The 15,730-nt window shown below is 43.7% G+C and overlaps 1 protein-coding gene across 5 annotated transcripts in view; it reads left to right on the forward strand.

Moving 5' to 3' along the window:
* EVI5 (ecotropic viral integration site 5) overlaps positions 1-15,408 on the forward strand; it is a 1,064,947-nt gene extending 1,049,539 nt beyond the window's left edge. For all 5 annotated transcript variants that reach the window (XM_086953930.1, XM_086953933.1, XM_086953929.1 and 2 more), the window contains one exon: positions 14,114-15,408. In XM_086953930.1, coding sequence (XP_086810056.1) covers positions 14,114-14,404 — 291 coding nt within the window. In that variant the 3' untranslated portion in view covers positions 14,405-15,408. The remainder of the gene's footprint in view (positions 1-14,113) is intronic.
* Positions 15,409-15,730: the final 322 nt, after the last annotated feature.

Genomic DNA, 15,730 nt, shown 5'->3' on the forward strand with positions numbered 1-15,730 from the left:
TCACATGCTTATTGCTTCTGTCTCTGTTTATTATGAGCACACATCACAACATATAAACATGATTATAAAGAAAGTATATGTAAATGTTAACTATCCAAAAAACTGGGGCGTGGCCAAGCTGCCGACCAAGACAGCTGCATAGCATTGAAGCTCCTCCAGCCTTCCTGTGAATCCTTGCCATAATCTAATTCATCAATGCCATCCTTCCTGCTGAAACAACCTGCCCAGGGCGTGGTCGAGATTGGTGCAAATCCCAACAGATCAAAAGCGGAACAAATAATCCTTGACCCGCTGCGCGGCCTGCTGTCTGGAGCTGTGGCTGACTGTCCAGGCCATGACGGACGACCCCTGTGGCGTCTGGCACCGAAGGTCCCAGGTTGCCCACCGAAGATTCCGCAGAACGAGCGGACAAAGTCCCATGACCTCCTGGGAACTGGAGTGGGGCAATCACAAAATCGTGAGCCTCTGAGCGTGCGGGATCTTTAGGGCAGAGATTGGAGGCAGAGGCAGAATCGCAAGACGAGGAAACCACACCTGCACAGAGGTAAGCTGGCCCTCATTGCCCCCGGAGGCCCTGCAGTGACAGGGACTGCGGGTGAGCCTGGGGGCCAGCCACCCGGCCTGTCTGGGACAGTAAGCAGCCTCTGGTTACTTTCCGCCCCTTATCTTCACCAGTAGTTGAAGATCCCTGCGCCATCGGCCCCGCTGGTGGAAAGCTGCTGCAGTGCGGGCCAACGGCGGACGCGACATCAGAAGCCCTCCCTGCCCTGACAAACGGGGGAGCTGGGATACCTGGATCCCGCTGCTGCTGGGGGACTGACGGACGTCAGGGCTTCTACCCAGAGAGAACTGTCTTGGACGTCAGGGGGCAGTGTAAAACAGCAGGGGAGACCAGCCCCTATTAATAACAGGAACCATCAGACCGGGTTCTAGATCACGGAGCTGCCGCCACTGCCCCTGCCTCCCTTACAATGCTGCAAAGTGGCCCCGCAAACACATCTCACCTAGGACTCGAACCTAGGGCCACCCAGTGAAAACGAATAGCTCCCCTGGTGCGGCTGAGGCGGAGGCAGTTGGAACATCACTCAGCCCCCACAAGAACAGGGCCACGCTGTCGGCCCTGCGCCGGATGCCCGCGCGATATCGGCCTGCCTCCTAACATGGGCTGCCCTCCAAGACCGCTCATCTCCCGGCTGCTAAATGTCTGGGATAGAGACACTACCTTGTGACTTGCTAGGGAAAAAGGCCAGTTTATCTGGCAGACCTCCTAAATTCCCTGTATCCAGACTTCACCACAATGGTTCAGGACGGCCATTGTAAGTACACTGGAATGAAGGCTGTGCTGCTTAATATGGACCTCAGCTACGGTATGGTGTATCCGGCGCTGCTGCATGTCATACTAGAGGGCAAGCTACGACTCTATGACACTCCAACGGCAGCACAGGAGTTCTGCCACAAATACTCTGAAACACACGGGGTGGACCGGAGGGACACGCCTTGAAGATCGCCATCAGGCAGCAACTCAGGGACCAGTGCGAACTATTTCCCACAGACTGATCTCCTTTGCATCAAATTGGGTGCAGCTGGATGGAGACATATAGCTTGTGACAAGATTTGAGACTGCATATCATTCAATGCTCCAGTTAAAGTCTCCTCTTAATAAAATGTCAAACTAAAAATTGTCTCTTAGTTTATAGAGATGGGAGACTGGCGTAGTGTTGCCACCCTCTTAAGTGTGTACCACACCTTACTCATTGATGGTCGAGATACTGAATGTACAATTACTTGCTGCAATGTTGTTGGGCTTGGGATGTCCCTGTCACAATTGGCGCAGGGATGGGAGGGGGGAGGTAGGGGAAAATCTCAGTTTTGAGTTTGAAGTTATGCAATGATTCATTGTTAAAGCCACTATTTTCAATGCAACGCAGTATTCAATACCGATACCATGCTCTACATGCCCCCCCGGCGACCACGCACGAAAGAATACACCCCTTTACGGACATAAGGCTAGCGACCTGGAATATAAAGGGTTTAAACAATGCGTGCAAAGGTAAACCGGTTCTACACTACTTTTAGAGACACCAGGTTGACATAGCCTTTTGTACGAAACACACCTGCCCCCTAACCACCACAAGGTTTCCCGTCTGTATGGGTAACTCACCGGTACTTCGCTGGCTACAACATACGCCAGGGGGGTTGCCATACTAATACACAAACAAGTGCCATTCCAACTCTCCGTGGTGTGCACAGACATAGAGGGACGCTACATATTGGTAGAGGGACGCCTACTGGGGTACTACATATACGCACCTAACACAGACAGCCCAGAATGTTTCCATAACTTGCAGGCCCAGATTGACCTGGCTTAGGCGAACTATATCCGTATGGAAGAGGACCTTAATCTACTTCTAGATCCTCAACGCGACTGCACCACAAACACCCCCGACACCAAGCTGCGGTTCCGCGGGCGATGGTTGAATTATGCAACACACATAGCCTGGTAGATGCATGGAGCCACCGACACCCCACTCAAACCGCTTTCACATACCACTCTGTGCAGCATAATATTTGGACCTGCCTGGACTATTGGTTTCCTCCCCCAACATGACACCCTGGTCTAACCCCATACAGCATCTTCCAAGAACATTATCTGATGACTCCCCAGTGCTTCTAAGGCTTCACATACCAAGAGAGGGTGAGGTGGAGAGACAGTGTAGATTCCCAGGACTGGCGTTAAGGGGCGAGGTGTTCCATACAGAGCTATGTGCGGCTATTGTGGAATATTTCGAACTGAGTAAAGGGTCAGTAGATTCCTGGGCTACATTCTGGAACGCCTTCAAAGCATATGTGAGAGGGATATGCATTTCTAAACATTCAGGGATTCTGAAAGATCTACGATGTACTCACTTCCAATTCGAGAGGCAGTTGGATGTGATAGATTAGGAGCAGGCGGTGAAGGACTACAGATACCACTGCATCGCCAGCTGTCCCTTTTGGCCGAATTCCGCAAGGCAGCAGAGAGAGAAACACATTTTTTAAATAAGCATGCAATGGCGAGGATATATGAGAAGAGGGAGAGGCCGGGGCACACTCGCTTAACTGCTGCAAATCCCTAGATGTCAACCCTACATAACCAGCCTCCGGCAGGGGGATGGAACTCACATTTTGGACAAGCTCAAAGTTCAGAGCGAAATACTTACCTACTGTCCAAACCTATACACTTCCCGGGTCATAGACGAGGCCACAGACAGAATGCAATACCTGGATGAAATAGCCATGGTGTGGCTCATCTCGGCACATCAACAATTTCTCAGAGAACTCTTCACAGTGGAGGAAATAGTTCAAGCCATAGAGCAATAGATGGTATGAAGGCGCCAGGCTTTGACCGGTTTACTGGCATTTTTTATAAAGCATACAAACACTTACTTGCCCCGCATCTCCTTGAACTATACCGGGAAGCATTAGAGAACAAGATCCTTCTACCCACACTCGGCTTATCACACTGCTCTCCAAACCTGGGAAAGACCTGCAACTATGTGGATCGGACAGGCCACTTTCAATATTAAATTTCGATGATGAAAATCCTGGCTAAAATTATCGTGACACGGCTTTCCCTCCTGCTGGACCAAATAATATCTCCGGCCTAGTCAGGCTTCATCCCTCATAGATCCACTATGCTGAACCTACGCACACTATTTGCTGTCCTACACAGAATTACACCCGTGGTACATGCATTCGCTGCATTGTTAGACTCTGTGAAAGTATTCAGCTCGCTAGAGTGGCCATTTCTGCAGGTCAAGCTGCGCAAAACAGACATACCGTCGGGTTTCATGGCCCTCATAACCCCACTATATGCTCGGCCCACGGCGAGTATCTGAATGGGACACTGACCGCCCTCTTTCCCCTGATACGGGGAATAAGACACGGATGGCCGCTTTCTCCTCTAATATTCATCATTGTGTTAGACTCTCTGATATGTCACTTACAAGAGTGGCACCTCCACAGGGGGCTGCAGTTTAATACGGGTCCTCTCCTGATCACATTCTTTGCAGACGATATCATCCTTTATGTGAGACATCCAAGTGAAAATATGGCGCCTATATTAAGGGAGAAAAATCAATAAGGTGCATTATCAGGGTTACACTTAAACTGAGGCAAATCTAGTCTTTTCCCCCTGACACAGGCTGCAGGGTAGTATAGACTGCGGATTTTCATAGACATGGTGCAACACATCCGTTAAATACCTAGGGATCCACATCCACAAAGATGCAGAGCAGATAATACGCCTAAATTATGAGCCTGCGTTGGATTAACTAACCATACAAATAAAACGCTGGCTGAAACTTCAGCTCTCTGTTGCTGGCCTGGTTGCCATCATTAAGATAGTAGTGCTGCCTAGATTCCTGTACATGTCGCATAACATCCCCATCCCAACACGTTTTTTAACACACTTTGCACCAACCTACGTGCCTGGTTTGCGGATGGCCAACAGCCTCTGGTCAGCTGGGTGACAATGACACTACCTTACGAACGGGGGTTTGGCATCCCTAACTTCCACCTGTACTACCTGGTGGCCCAGTGCTGCTTCGTTCACCACTGGTACCAACCCGAAGCTTGGATACCAAACACTAAGCCAGAGGCAGACCTCGCTGACCCGATCCCGCTGCCCGCAGTGTTGCCATCGAGGCTGCCACGAAATCCCTGTGACATCTAGACAGTGTCCATAACTAGCGGGGTCTAGAAGCAGCTAGTCCGTATGACCTGCGGCCATTTACTATGCTCATTGGCCCTCCCCCTGTCTGCCAACCCTTGGCTGCCCATCACCCAGTAAGTGCTAGTGCGCCGAACCCTTACTAAGTACTCCCTGACCACCATGGGTGACCTCTTTCCGGGAGGGGCACATGTTCTCGAGAACAGAGGATGCTAGTTTCCAAACCACCCCTTTAATGGACCAGTTTATATTCCGGCGGATGCGGGGAGCACTTAGGGCCCAGATCTCCGACTACCCCTTGGAATCGGAGGGTTTCCCGCCCTTGACACTACTTATCACAGACCCAGATGGGGTTCATCTGATATCTAAGCTTTACAAGGCAAGTCTGGCCCTATTTCCGCCTATGGACACAGGAGTTTGGGCGACCTGGGAACGTGATCTTGGCTGCCCACTATCAGACTGCCAGTGGTACTACTGCTGTGAGCAGACACAGAAAATCTCTCTCAACCACTGACATAAACGACTCCATTTTAAGTTTCTGTGGCGGTGTAGGCTACACCAGCCAAACTGAACAAAATTGACCCCTCAGGCTCCCACACATGCCCCAAATGCCAAGCACCACTTGCGGACTTCGCACACATAACGTGGACCTGTGATATGATAGAACGATACTGGTGGGTCATATTTGCAGAGCTGTCACACATGACTCACATCACCATCACACCCTCACCAGAGCTAGCGTTCTTGGGATATGTACATGACAACCCTAAGTCCCCACGCCGCTTTGTAGTGGTCTCCCTAATGTTAGCTAAATGAGAGGTAGCCATCAAATGGGGCAACAAGTTTCTCCTACACAAAAAGCGTGGCTCAATAACCTAATCCACTGAAACACTAACTGTGATCTATATGCTAATTTGTAACCAATAGCATCTAGACCGTGTGACATATGGCAGCCATTGCGAGATTATCTGCTTACATTGGAAGACACCAAAAGCTCCCTATCTGCGCAAATTCATTCACACTCGACGCCTACAGAAGGTAAGCCGAGTTTTGAGCCAAACATGGGAAAAGCATGGACCAGTTTGCTTGGTGGGTCTGCTTTGGAACGAGCCCCAGACACGTACACTTCCTTGGCCCCACTGGACGCATGATGCACGTTTGACTAGAAAGGAGGGGTGAAATATATTGCCTATTCATATACTTCTGAAAAATGCAAATAATGAACAGTGCCTTTCTTGTTATTATAAAATGAAAAATAAAGTTTAAAAAAAAACCATCCAAAACACTTATTACTTAAAATACATAAATCATAAATAATGAAATAATAAAATAAAAACTAACACATTATAGAACAAATAAAAACGAATTAAAATATGGGTTAGTTTCTCTCTCTCTCTCTCTCTCTCTCTCTCTCTCTCTCTCTCTCTCTCTCTCTCTCTCTCTCTCTCTCTCTCTCCCTCTCTCTCTCTCATACCTACTACAGAAATGAAAAATAAATACATTGTAATATGTAGACAAATTAAAAGTATGTATATGTCTCACTTTATCCATATATTAGTAGATCAATACAATAATGAAATATAAGATGAGTGTATGCTAATGTGTTTTCCCCTATACAACACATCTGTCTCAATGTGTAATTATGATTATATGATATGTCTCTATAAGTGCTTAACTATTGAAGTAAAAATTATAACATAGAAAAAATATACATTTTTACAGCAGAAATAGAAAGCCTATTTTATAAATCTGTATCTATGCATGTACATATGAGACTTCATCTTGTACAATTTTATATTTCCTTATTATTTTACATATGCATATCATGTTAAAATCTCTATGTATGTATACCTTTTCTGTGTGGTTATGCTCTACACATTTATATATTTCACCTCCCACTGCAAGGACAAAAAAGAAATTCTAAATAATAGAGAAAAAGTAAATAAATACAAATCTTTACAACAAACTCACGGGTGAGTAGTGAGCTATAAAAACCCTTGATCGATTTTATAGAAAGCCTGAGTTTGTTATATTTATGAATGCATCTTGATATGGGACTTTAGTACAGTTTTATATCTCCTGATTATTTAGCATATGCCTATCATGTTAAAATCGATATGTATGTATAACTCTTTTGTGTAGTTATATATCTACATATTTTATATATTTTCCTCCCACTGCAGAGGGGGAAAAATTAACTATTTCCCCCAAACCACTATGTTGACACATCCTACTCCTCTTTCAAAATATCTGCTACCTCCACTCTCTAATTTCTTCCCAAACCTCTTTTACTACTGTGAACTTCCAAACAACCTTTTCCAAAGTCTTCCCTATTCATTCCATCCTTTATCAAAATAATCCAACTAACAATCTCTGACTCATCCCAAACGTCTATGAGCTCCCAAGTAACCCTTTCTAAACTCTTCCCTCCTCTACCCATCCTTTATCCTATTCATGCAACTAACAGGCTCCCTATAACAACTTATATTTCCCTTTACTAATCCACCTAGGGTTCGGGACTAGCGTGCAGTTCGTCCAAAAGTGCTTCAACGCCTCTTCTGGGGTAGTAAGCGCAATGTAATTACAACTTCGAGAACCTTGTCAAGTTTACATTACTGAATCTATTCTAATAATTAAATTAATGCTGTTTCAGGAGCAAAATACCGCATTCAATTTATTTTAATATTTTTAGCTGAAAATGTCATCTGTTTCATTGTTTTCAGAAGACCTTTTTGTAAGAATTTCTTTTTTCCTAATCTAGAAACACCTAGCAATCTCACCAGGCTCTGTACATCCTGCTTCCTCTCCTCCTTCGTTCCTTCTCTCTTCCCCTTGACTCTCCTGAAGACAGTGGGGCGCATAAGCGAGCATTTGCTCGCTGTGCTACTATGCATGTTGCTCTAAGCCCCCTCTTGTGTTAATTTCATCCCTGTGTCTAGATACCGCCTCTGCTGTGCCCTCTTCCTTCTGTTTGTTGCTGCTTGAAATTGTGCTTTGTAGCAATAACCTAGTCACTGGCTCTACTGGTGACACAAGTAATTGTTTTAAATCAATCGTAAACTTATTTTAATAATTTATTTTTTTACTGTGCTAATCTCTTACTCTTTCGAATTATTGCGTTTTGGTGTATTTCTAGCATGGGTGAAATTTAATACAGTCATAGAAAAAGCAAGTTCTCTTTTTTTTAAGCCTGGGCGTAGTTCGCGAAGTAGCGCTACACGAAGTGCACTACGCGAGCTACGCGTAGCACTACACAAACCGCGTAGTGCGCTGTTCGCGATGATTGCACAGTGCCGGATGCTTGTCCGCATTATGCAATCATTGAAAACGGCATCTTGCACAGTGCGAGCTGTCTTTTACTGCCGCTCGAGTGGATTTTTACTCGAGCTGCAGCTTTCTCAACGCAGACTAGTAGTTTCTCATTGCGAGCGGTCGCGAGCATACATGATCACTCGCAAGGAGAAACCTGACCTCCCCGCGTTGAGAATTTTGACGGGAGGTTTATTTTCCACGCTCGCGATCGGGAACTTGATGTTGCTGATCGCGAACGAGGAAAAAGTCTCGCCAGGATGTCATTTTGCTTGCTCGCGGTCGCCAACTTAACGTTGAGGACCGCGAGCAAGCAAAAAATTACCGCTACTATACGCGTGTTTGCACTGTGAACGTGCAGTTCGTGTAGTGCGAAGTAGCGCAAACTTCGGAAACTACGCGAGCGTAGCGTAGTGCTTTGCCCAGGGTTATTTTTTTTATTTCTTTGATTTGATGAAATCTTTTAGATTTTCCTTTCCCATCTATTTCTAATAGGCAGGTCCAGCATTTTAACTACCAGTGATAGTGAAAAGACTACATGCATACGTAAAATGGATGCTTGTATGGAATCATGAGGGCCAATGCGGTCAGTGTGGTTTGGCGGCAGGGTCAGCATCTCAGCGGACTTGGGCAGTTTTGGTCACTAGCACAAGAGCCTGCCGATTGGCAGGCAGTGGAGGCGGCCATAGGGATTCATGCTCCTGGGCAGAGTGGCCGCCTTCTGTGCAGTTGATGTGCGTATCGTGCTTATCACTCACTCCGCTGTTGCTCTGGGCTTTGTGTCAGGAAACTGACCATTACAAAGTAGGCCTTAGCAGGGGCCTTGGTAATCACTCAGCAGCGCCGGTGGCAAGCAGGGGGCAACTGCACAGTAAAGGCTGCCCCAGTGCAGTTTACGGCATGGGTTTGTCCCCCAGCCCAAGTCCACCTTTATTCACTTGAGGCACATGCAGTCTCTGTTAGACATACTCTGACATATCTAGCTAGCTCCTGGCTCTTGATGAGCACTAAACCGCTGGGCGTAATTGATCTCCTTCTAATCTCTTGTTCTCCTGCTTGAGTGTAGGCATAACCTAGTTTTTTTAGGGGTGTCCGTCCAGTTGGCCTTTTAGCACTTTTTTTCTTTGGGGTGTCAGATACTGTGTGCCTCTAAGCACTCCAGCTCCAGTGCTAGCACTAGACTTCAGGGCATCTCCATCACCGACATAAAGATAATTTGGTGAGTTGTGTTGTTCCCCTTGGCTATGCTCTGCCCTGTACATCCTTCCATCCTGCCATTACTGGTTCTGCCCTACGGCGTCATGACACAATAATATTGTAGACCATACAACACTCCATAAGGTTAAAATTTGCAAACCAAAATTGAGGACCCTGAGCTCTATTTTGATGCATGGGCACCAGCGCTTGAACAAACCCCTCAAATCAAAACCAATGAGGCATACAAAATAGGTAATTAAGAGCAGAAAGAACTCCAAGACTAAAATTAATCAGACCCCAACTAATGTCGAAAATAAAGATAGGTCCATCATTTTAGCCCAGAAATATAGACAACGGGCATTGCAGACTCATTTAAACCCGCCAACTACTTAACTCAATTAGCATCGGACCTCAACAAACAAGTGATCAATGAAAGGTCTCCAAACAATTCTAATATTTGCTTTGAAGGCTTGAAGGAAATTATTGATTTCAGAGACTAGTTAAACAGGCTGAACAGGTGGAAAAGTCAAGTTTTTTTTGCCTAAAATAATCTTTGTCTTCTACTGCTTTTTTTTGCTCTGGCCGATTTCAAAGTACAATGAGCCCCATTAAAGCTAAGGGTAACAAAGTGGAGCCGTTAGGCCAGCCAATAGACCACCACAAAACCTTCAATAACTGTCTTAACATAGCCAATAGAACCATCAACGTGGGCCCTCAATAGTTTGGTAATAGTTTGGTGATAGTGGCTACCTTTGAGGGTGCAAACACAGTACCCATGACAACATCAATGCTAAACCTAAATTGAGGGTCTACAAACCTTGGCAACGTACACAGTGTCCATTGTATCAAAACTGAATCATTTAAATAATCTATTCCACAAAGCAAAATTAAGAAAATAGACGAAGCCTATTGCTGCACCACAGTAATGGATAAGCTAACTACGCTTACCTGAAATAATGCAATCAGTTATTCATGACATAGAAACAGAATTAGCAACAACAAAAGGTATCAACTCCTGCACTTTAAGTAGCCTTTCAACCTGCTCTCTGGTAGTAGAAGCCACGAGTCAAACTGGAAAAGAGGTGTAAGAAGCTGTGAGAATTTTAATGGCGTATTTGATACAAGCCAATAAAGTAGATAGCGCGCAGAAAGGAATTAATTTATCGAAAAAGAATAGGAAGTGGTTGAAAGAGCTAAACAAAAAATTTCGACTTGAAGCAAATCTAATTGTCATTTGTCTCATGGCCAAAGATTATTTAAGATCTTTGAAAAGGATTTACTGCCAAAGGCAGAAAATGAACACATGGGTTGCCCACGATAGAGGTCGGTGACTGTTGTTCGAACAACCCACCTGTTCCAGACACAGGTATGGCCATAGAAACAATAGAATAGGGCCCTCATAAACTTATGCAAGACTGCTCTCTAGAAAATCCAACATCTAATGTCTTCACGAACATAGAAGAAACAAGGGACCTGCTTTGTGCTAAAAATACCACTAAGCATTCTTAGGTTAAGCTTCCCAGCAACATCTCAGACAGCTGCCCAGGGGATACAGTTCATAAATAAGTAGATAATTCAGACACTACAACCCACTGATCCAAAATGTAAGCTCAATCAACTATCAAGAGATGGTTGATAATAATTTTCAGTTAAAGTAGTTGCCCCAAAAACCCGAGAGATATGGGCCAAGGAGGGACGACGAATACTGAGCCGGCGAATTATCTTCACATTCTGCAGACTAACTGGCCAATTACAAAAGCAGATGCTGAGGCTTTAAAAGGAGAAATAAGAATAAACCACGGTAAGACTTGTAAAAAACAAATTGATGTAGTTATGTATCCAATCTAGAGCAAGAGAAAATCTTAAATAGAAGTTACATCTTAAAACTCTGCAGAGCCCTCCAAGGACTTGTCTCAGTACATTCTTAAGACATAGAAATGATGCCTCCAAGCCCCTGCAAGGAAACGAAATTAATGAATGCCTGGTTGTTAAATTCACTAATAAAACAACTGAGAGACACCTGGGAGAAAACCATAAGCAGCTTGCAGAATGGGGTATCAAGTTAATTTCTATACCAGCCCCAAGTGTCAGACATAAACATCTGACAAATGGGTCACGTGTGGGGTGCTAGTTTGGGGGGTGGCACAACAACCCTCCTGTCCACCCAAATATTGCCTAGCAAGGGCCTAAAGGCCACTAGGTGAATTTATGCCCGAAAGAGACTGTATGGGATTATCAAAGATTATCCTATAGAAAACTGAGACTGGCTGCCCGAAGCAGTGTAGGGCAGACCCTGGTCCAGCCTCGAAATAAAAGCGGTCAGCAACAGCAAAGAATATGTCCCTGTGCTCTTGGAATGTTAGGGGACTCAACGAAACTTAGCAAAACCAGATACATTACCAACTTAAAAAAGAATGATAGTACATGCTTTCAGGGAACGTGTATTAGAGACTGAACCTATGGGGGATTAAATTGAGTTATTTCGCCCCGCAACTCCATCAAACCATGGTGGCCACTACTCTGGTGAAATTGCTATCTTTATACATAACTCCATCGATGTTGGTATAATTGAGCTTCTACTACCGTTAGACGATATCGTAATTTCGGATGGATACATCAACTTGTAGATTCCTCACCTTTTGAATGTCCCAATGCGCCAGCGTTCAATGGAAACGTTTCTGTACAGCTCTCCAACATCGACGAGGACGTCATAATGCCACAGCTCGTCATTGGAGCCATAAGAAGACCTCGTCAGCCCACAGACTTCTCTTCCCTTTTTTTCACACCTTCGACGCATAACATTTTTTTTTTTAGGCTCTCCATAGGAATTCTTGCAACATTTTTGCCAGAAAATAGCAATGTTGTTGCAGGGGAAGAATGTTTCCTCTAAGGAAGCTTTGAGTCTAGCCTTACAGGGAGTGTGATGTTCAAATATTAACCACGGACCCTCACAACAACTGTCTTTAGTGTTTAAGTTCAGACCACTACATTGACGCCTGTTCTTCTTGCCAGAAGATGAACCCCAATGCGTTGAAAGAGAGGGAAGCAAAGCTTTTTATGACCACAGCGAGAGAGGAGAAGAGAGTACGTCGGAGGTCTCGTCCTCGGTCAGGGTCGCCGTCGTGATCACAGACTTTGTGACTACAATATATCTTTGTACTTAAGACTCTTAGTCCCTCCGGTGGGTCTTACACATAATATCCCCGTATGCTCCTGATGACTGTCTATAGAGTGGAATTTACTGATTCAACTTCCAGGGCTATGAAACGCCATCACCTCCCAATGGAGGTTGAACTGTTCAGCCGCCGAGGGCAAACTGTTTAATGGAGCTTGCTGCTGCCATTTAATAAACAGGTAGACTCGCAAATCTTACTGTCTGCCTAGCACTTTGATCATTGAACTAGGTGGACAGCTTATACGGATTTCCATCATAGGTCCTCTCACTTTATTTTGCTGTTAGAGATGATGATAAGGTTTTGAGGGTTGAGCCAACTCTACCATTTGTCTCAATGGGCAGCCATTAGAATTTGTCACCAAGCAAGGGAACATAGTTTCTTACTTCCACATTTGCTCTCCATCTGATGAACAGAATTGAGGTGCCACATTCCTTCAGTGCTACACCACTGCACTTTTGGGATCAAACTGTTGTTTTATCAGCAGTGGAAAAAAAGGAATCATTTAAAAATGGGTTTATTCTGTTTTTCAGACAGTAAAAAAGTTCCTCTTGTTGTCTATTTGTGCTAAAAAGTGGAAGCACTGGTGGCACTTGAACCTTATCAGAATGCCATCTTTGTTGAACCCAAGCCATCGTTTGTACCGAAAGTCATGTTGAGTTTCTAAAATAACCAATATTTTGTCATTTTTTTTGTACTGTTTCCAGATTTAGCTTCTCCCAAGTATGCTCTATCACACACATTAGGGATGTATCAGGCGATATACATAATAAACTGGTTGCTCCTCTTAGAGGTTCAGAACTGCTATTTTTCAACTTCACTTCTTAAATAAGGGTTTGAGCTCTGTAATGCAAACAAGTTAATAGATCATTGACTCAATTTGATGGTTTCATTGGTTTACGAGCTAGAGCAGAATTACTCATGGAGGATTCAAGGGCTATCCATAACTAGGTGTGCTCCAAATGCCATACTGCAGGTTGTGGGCTGAACACTGTGTGGCATCTGCAGTTCTGCCATGTGGAGTTTATTTTAATCTATATAAAAACATTTACCATCTAGTGGTGGGTAATGCTCATGAGCTATCTTGGATACAGAATTCACATGTCTACATCAGTTTAATTTAAAGTATGTGCTCAATATAGGTATGGTGTGCCAAATTTCAGTGTTGGATGTAGATGATTTATTTTTTTAGGAATTGGTCAACTAGAGGTGCGTTAGTGTAGCCTTATTGAAGAAAGGACTGCAGTGAGAAACAGAGAGAGGGTGATAATGGTCTAACTACATAATGCTAAACTCCATTAATCTAATCGTGGCTAATATTCATTAACATATACACTGGTTTCGAACAATTTTCAACCTATGCATTAGAGATGGGAAGTGAGGGTGAGGTGGAGGTTGTTCTACTTTTTAATTGGTGATCTTATGAAATTAGGCAATAATTAGTTTACAAGTAATTATAGAGCTTAGCAGGTGTCCTGGTAGATGTAAGGAATGTTAAATGAAAAGGACTATGTAATGAAGATTGAGGGTAAGTAATCACAGCGTTACTGTTAATGTAGATCGGTTGCATATAATCCTTTACATTTTATGCTTATGATGTGTCTCCTATCAATAAACTCATGTAGGAGTACTGTTTGTTTTCTTCATAACTGTGAATGAAAATGTAGAGATGCAGCATTTAAAGAATATTGTTTTTCAGTATTGACTTTGTTTTTTTAAACAGTTAAGATGCCTGAAAGTCCAAAGGGGCCTCCTCGACCAACCCACTTTTGATGGAATCCACATTGTGAACCATTTGATAGGAGATGAGGAGCCTGATGACTATTTCATAGGCAGCAACTCTCCGGATCCTGGGCTCCATTTCCACCTACACAGAAGAAGTTTGGGCCAGCCTGTGGTGGATAGCAGTGATAGCGATCCTGAAGAAGGCGCTTTGGACAGGGGCGAGTCTAATGGAATCTTTCCCCAGCAAAAGAGCCAGAAAAGAACAGAGTCCTACTCCACCGCAGTGTGATCATCACTGTGACCAACAATGGGCCTTCGAAACCTTATTGGAGTTCTGTTTGTGTGAATTGAGGGATTTTGTTAACACGAGATCCTGTCCGTCATACCCTGTACATAAATATTTTTTCTGTTACATGCCTTGTCTTTTGCCAAATGTCAACAATTCATATGTCACCTCCACTGGGCTGGGAAGTGGTCATTGGATGCAAATAATGAACTTCGTCAGTATTATAGTTTTCTAGAGTGCAGTTTTAGACAACCAGACTGAATTATTCATATAGCACACCACAGAAAACTCGCTGCACTTGATAACTATTGGAAGGATCCTTTTTCAATACAAGCCGCATTGTGCAATATTTTTAGGTTACTGAACAAAGGAGTATATTTGTTTGTTTTACTTGTTACGCATGAGTTTGTCATCAGGATGAATGTTTATGCCGGGTCTGATGATCAAGATCAACTTCTGATCATCGTGTGCGTGTGTTGTGTTTTTAAGTGAAAATAGATGTTGTGTTGGAAGCATAGAAAAGATGTGTATAAATTAACATTTATGAACAGAAATGGAATTAATACACTGATCTTGAGGCTTTTAAAAATCACTTTTTCGTTTTAATGCACCTTTGATCTTTCTAGAGTGTTGCAAATCAGACTGGTCAAGTAGTGTCACATATGTTTATTTTGTACATACTTTTTTCATAGATTGTAAAATGTACATATGCCATTTTTTTTATAAACTTGTAAATGTTGCAAGATTACTGTTTTTCGGCATTTGAAAGAGTCCCTCTTTGTAAATATGATCGTTGGTAGAACTGAGTCACATGCTGCGAGGCAAACACTAAGGGTAACTCTTTAACTATTCTGTAGGTTTAACAATTTCGCTTTGCAACTGAAATGTTTAGACTCATGCCTTTAACAGTATGCTTGTTCGATAACACTATTAATACGACTCTTTTAACTTCGATATATAAATATATATATATATTATAAATATAATAAATTTTTCATGCTTTAAAATGATGTACGTCCTTTTTTACTCACCTCCTTAGTTTACAGCTTTTCTGCACTACCTGGCAGAAAGAACACCTGGGTAGCGCCTATAATGTGGTAGGTCAATGTCTGCTCCTTGAAAACTGTTGAAGCCCCCCCTGCACCATAAACACCTATTCCTGACAAAAGAGATCTGGAACTGGCATCTTCTGAAGTGTTGGTTTCAGGTCTTAAGTAGCAGAATCATCTTCATTTACAGTCTTTGCTGTCAGGGTAGCAGGGATATGCAATAGAACTTTGTCTACTGTTACTGCCTGTGCAGGACTTATTGCAGTTCTGACGTCCTCCT

Source organism: Lissotriton vulgaris, chromosome 1_1 (assembly GCF_964263255.1).
Source record: "Lissotriton vulgaris chromosome 1_1, aLisVul1.2, whole genome shotgun sequence".
Lineage (NCBI taxonomy): Eukaryota > Metazoa > Chordata > Amphibia > Caudata > Salamandridae > Lissotriton > Lissotriton vulgaris.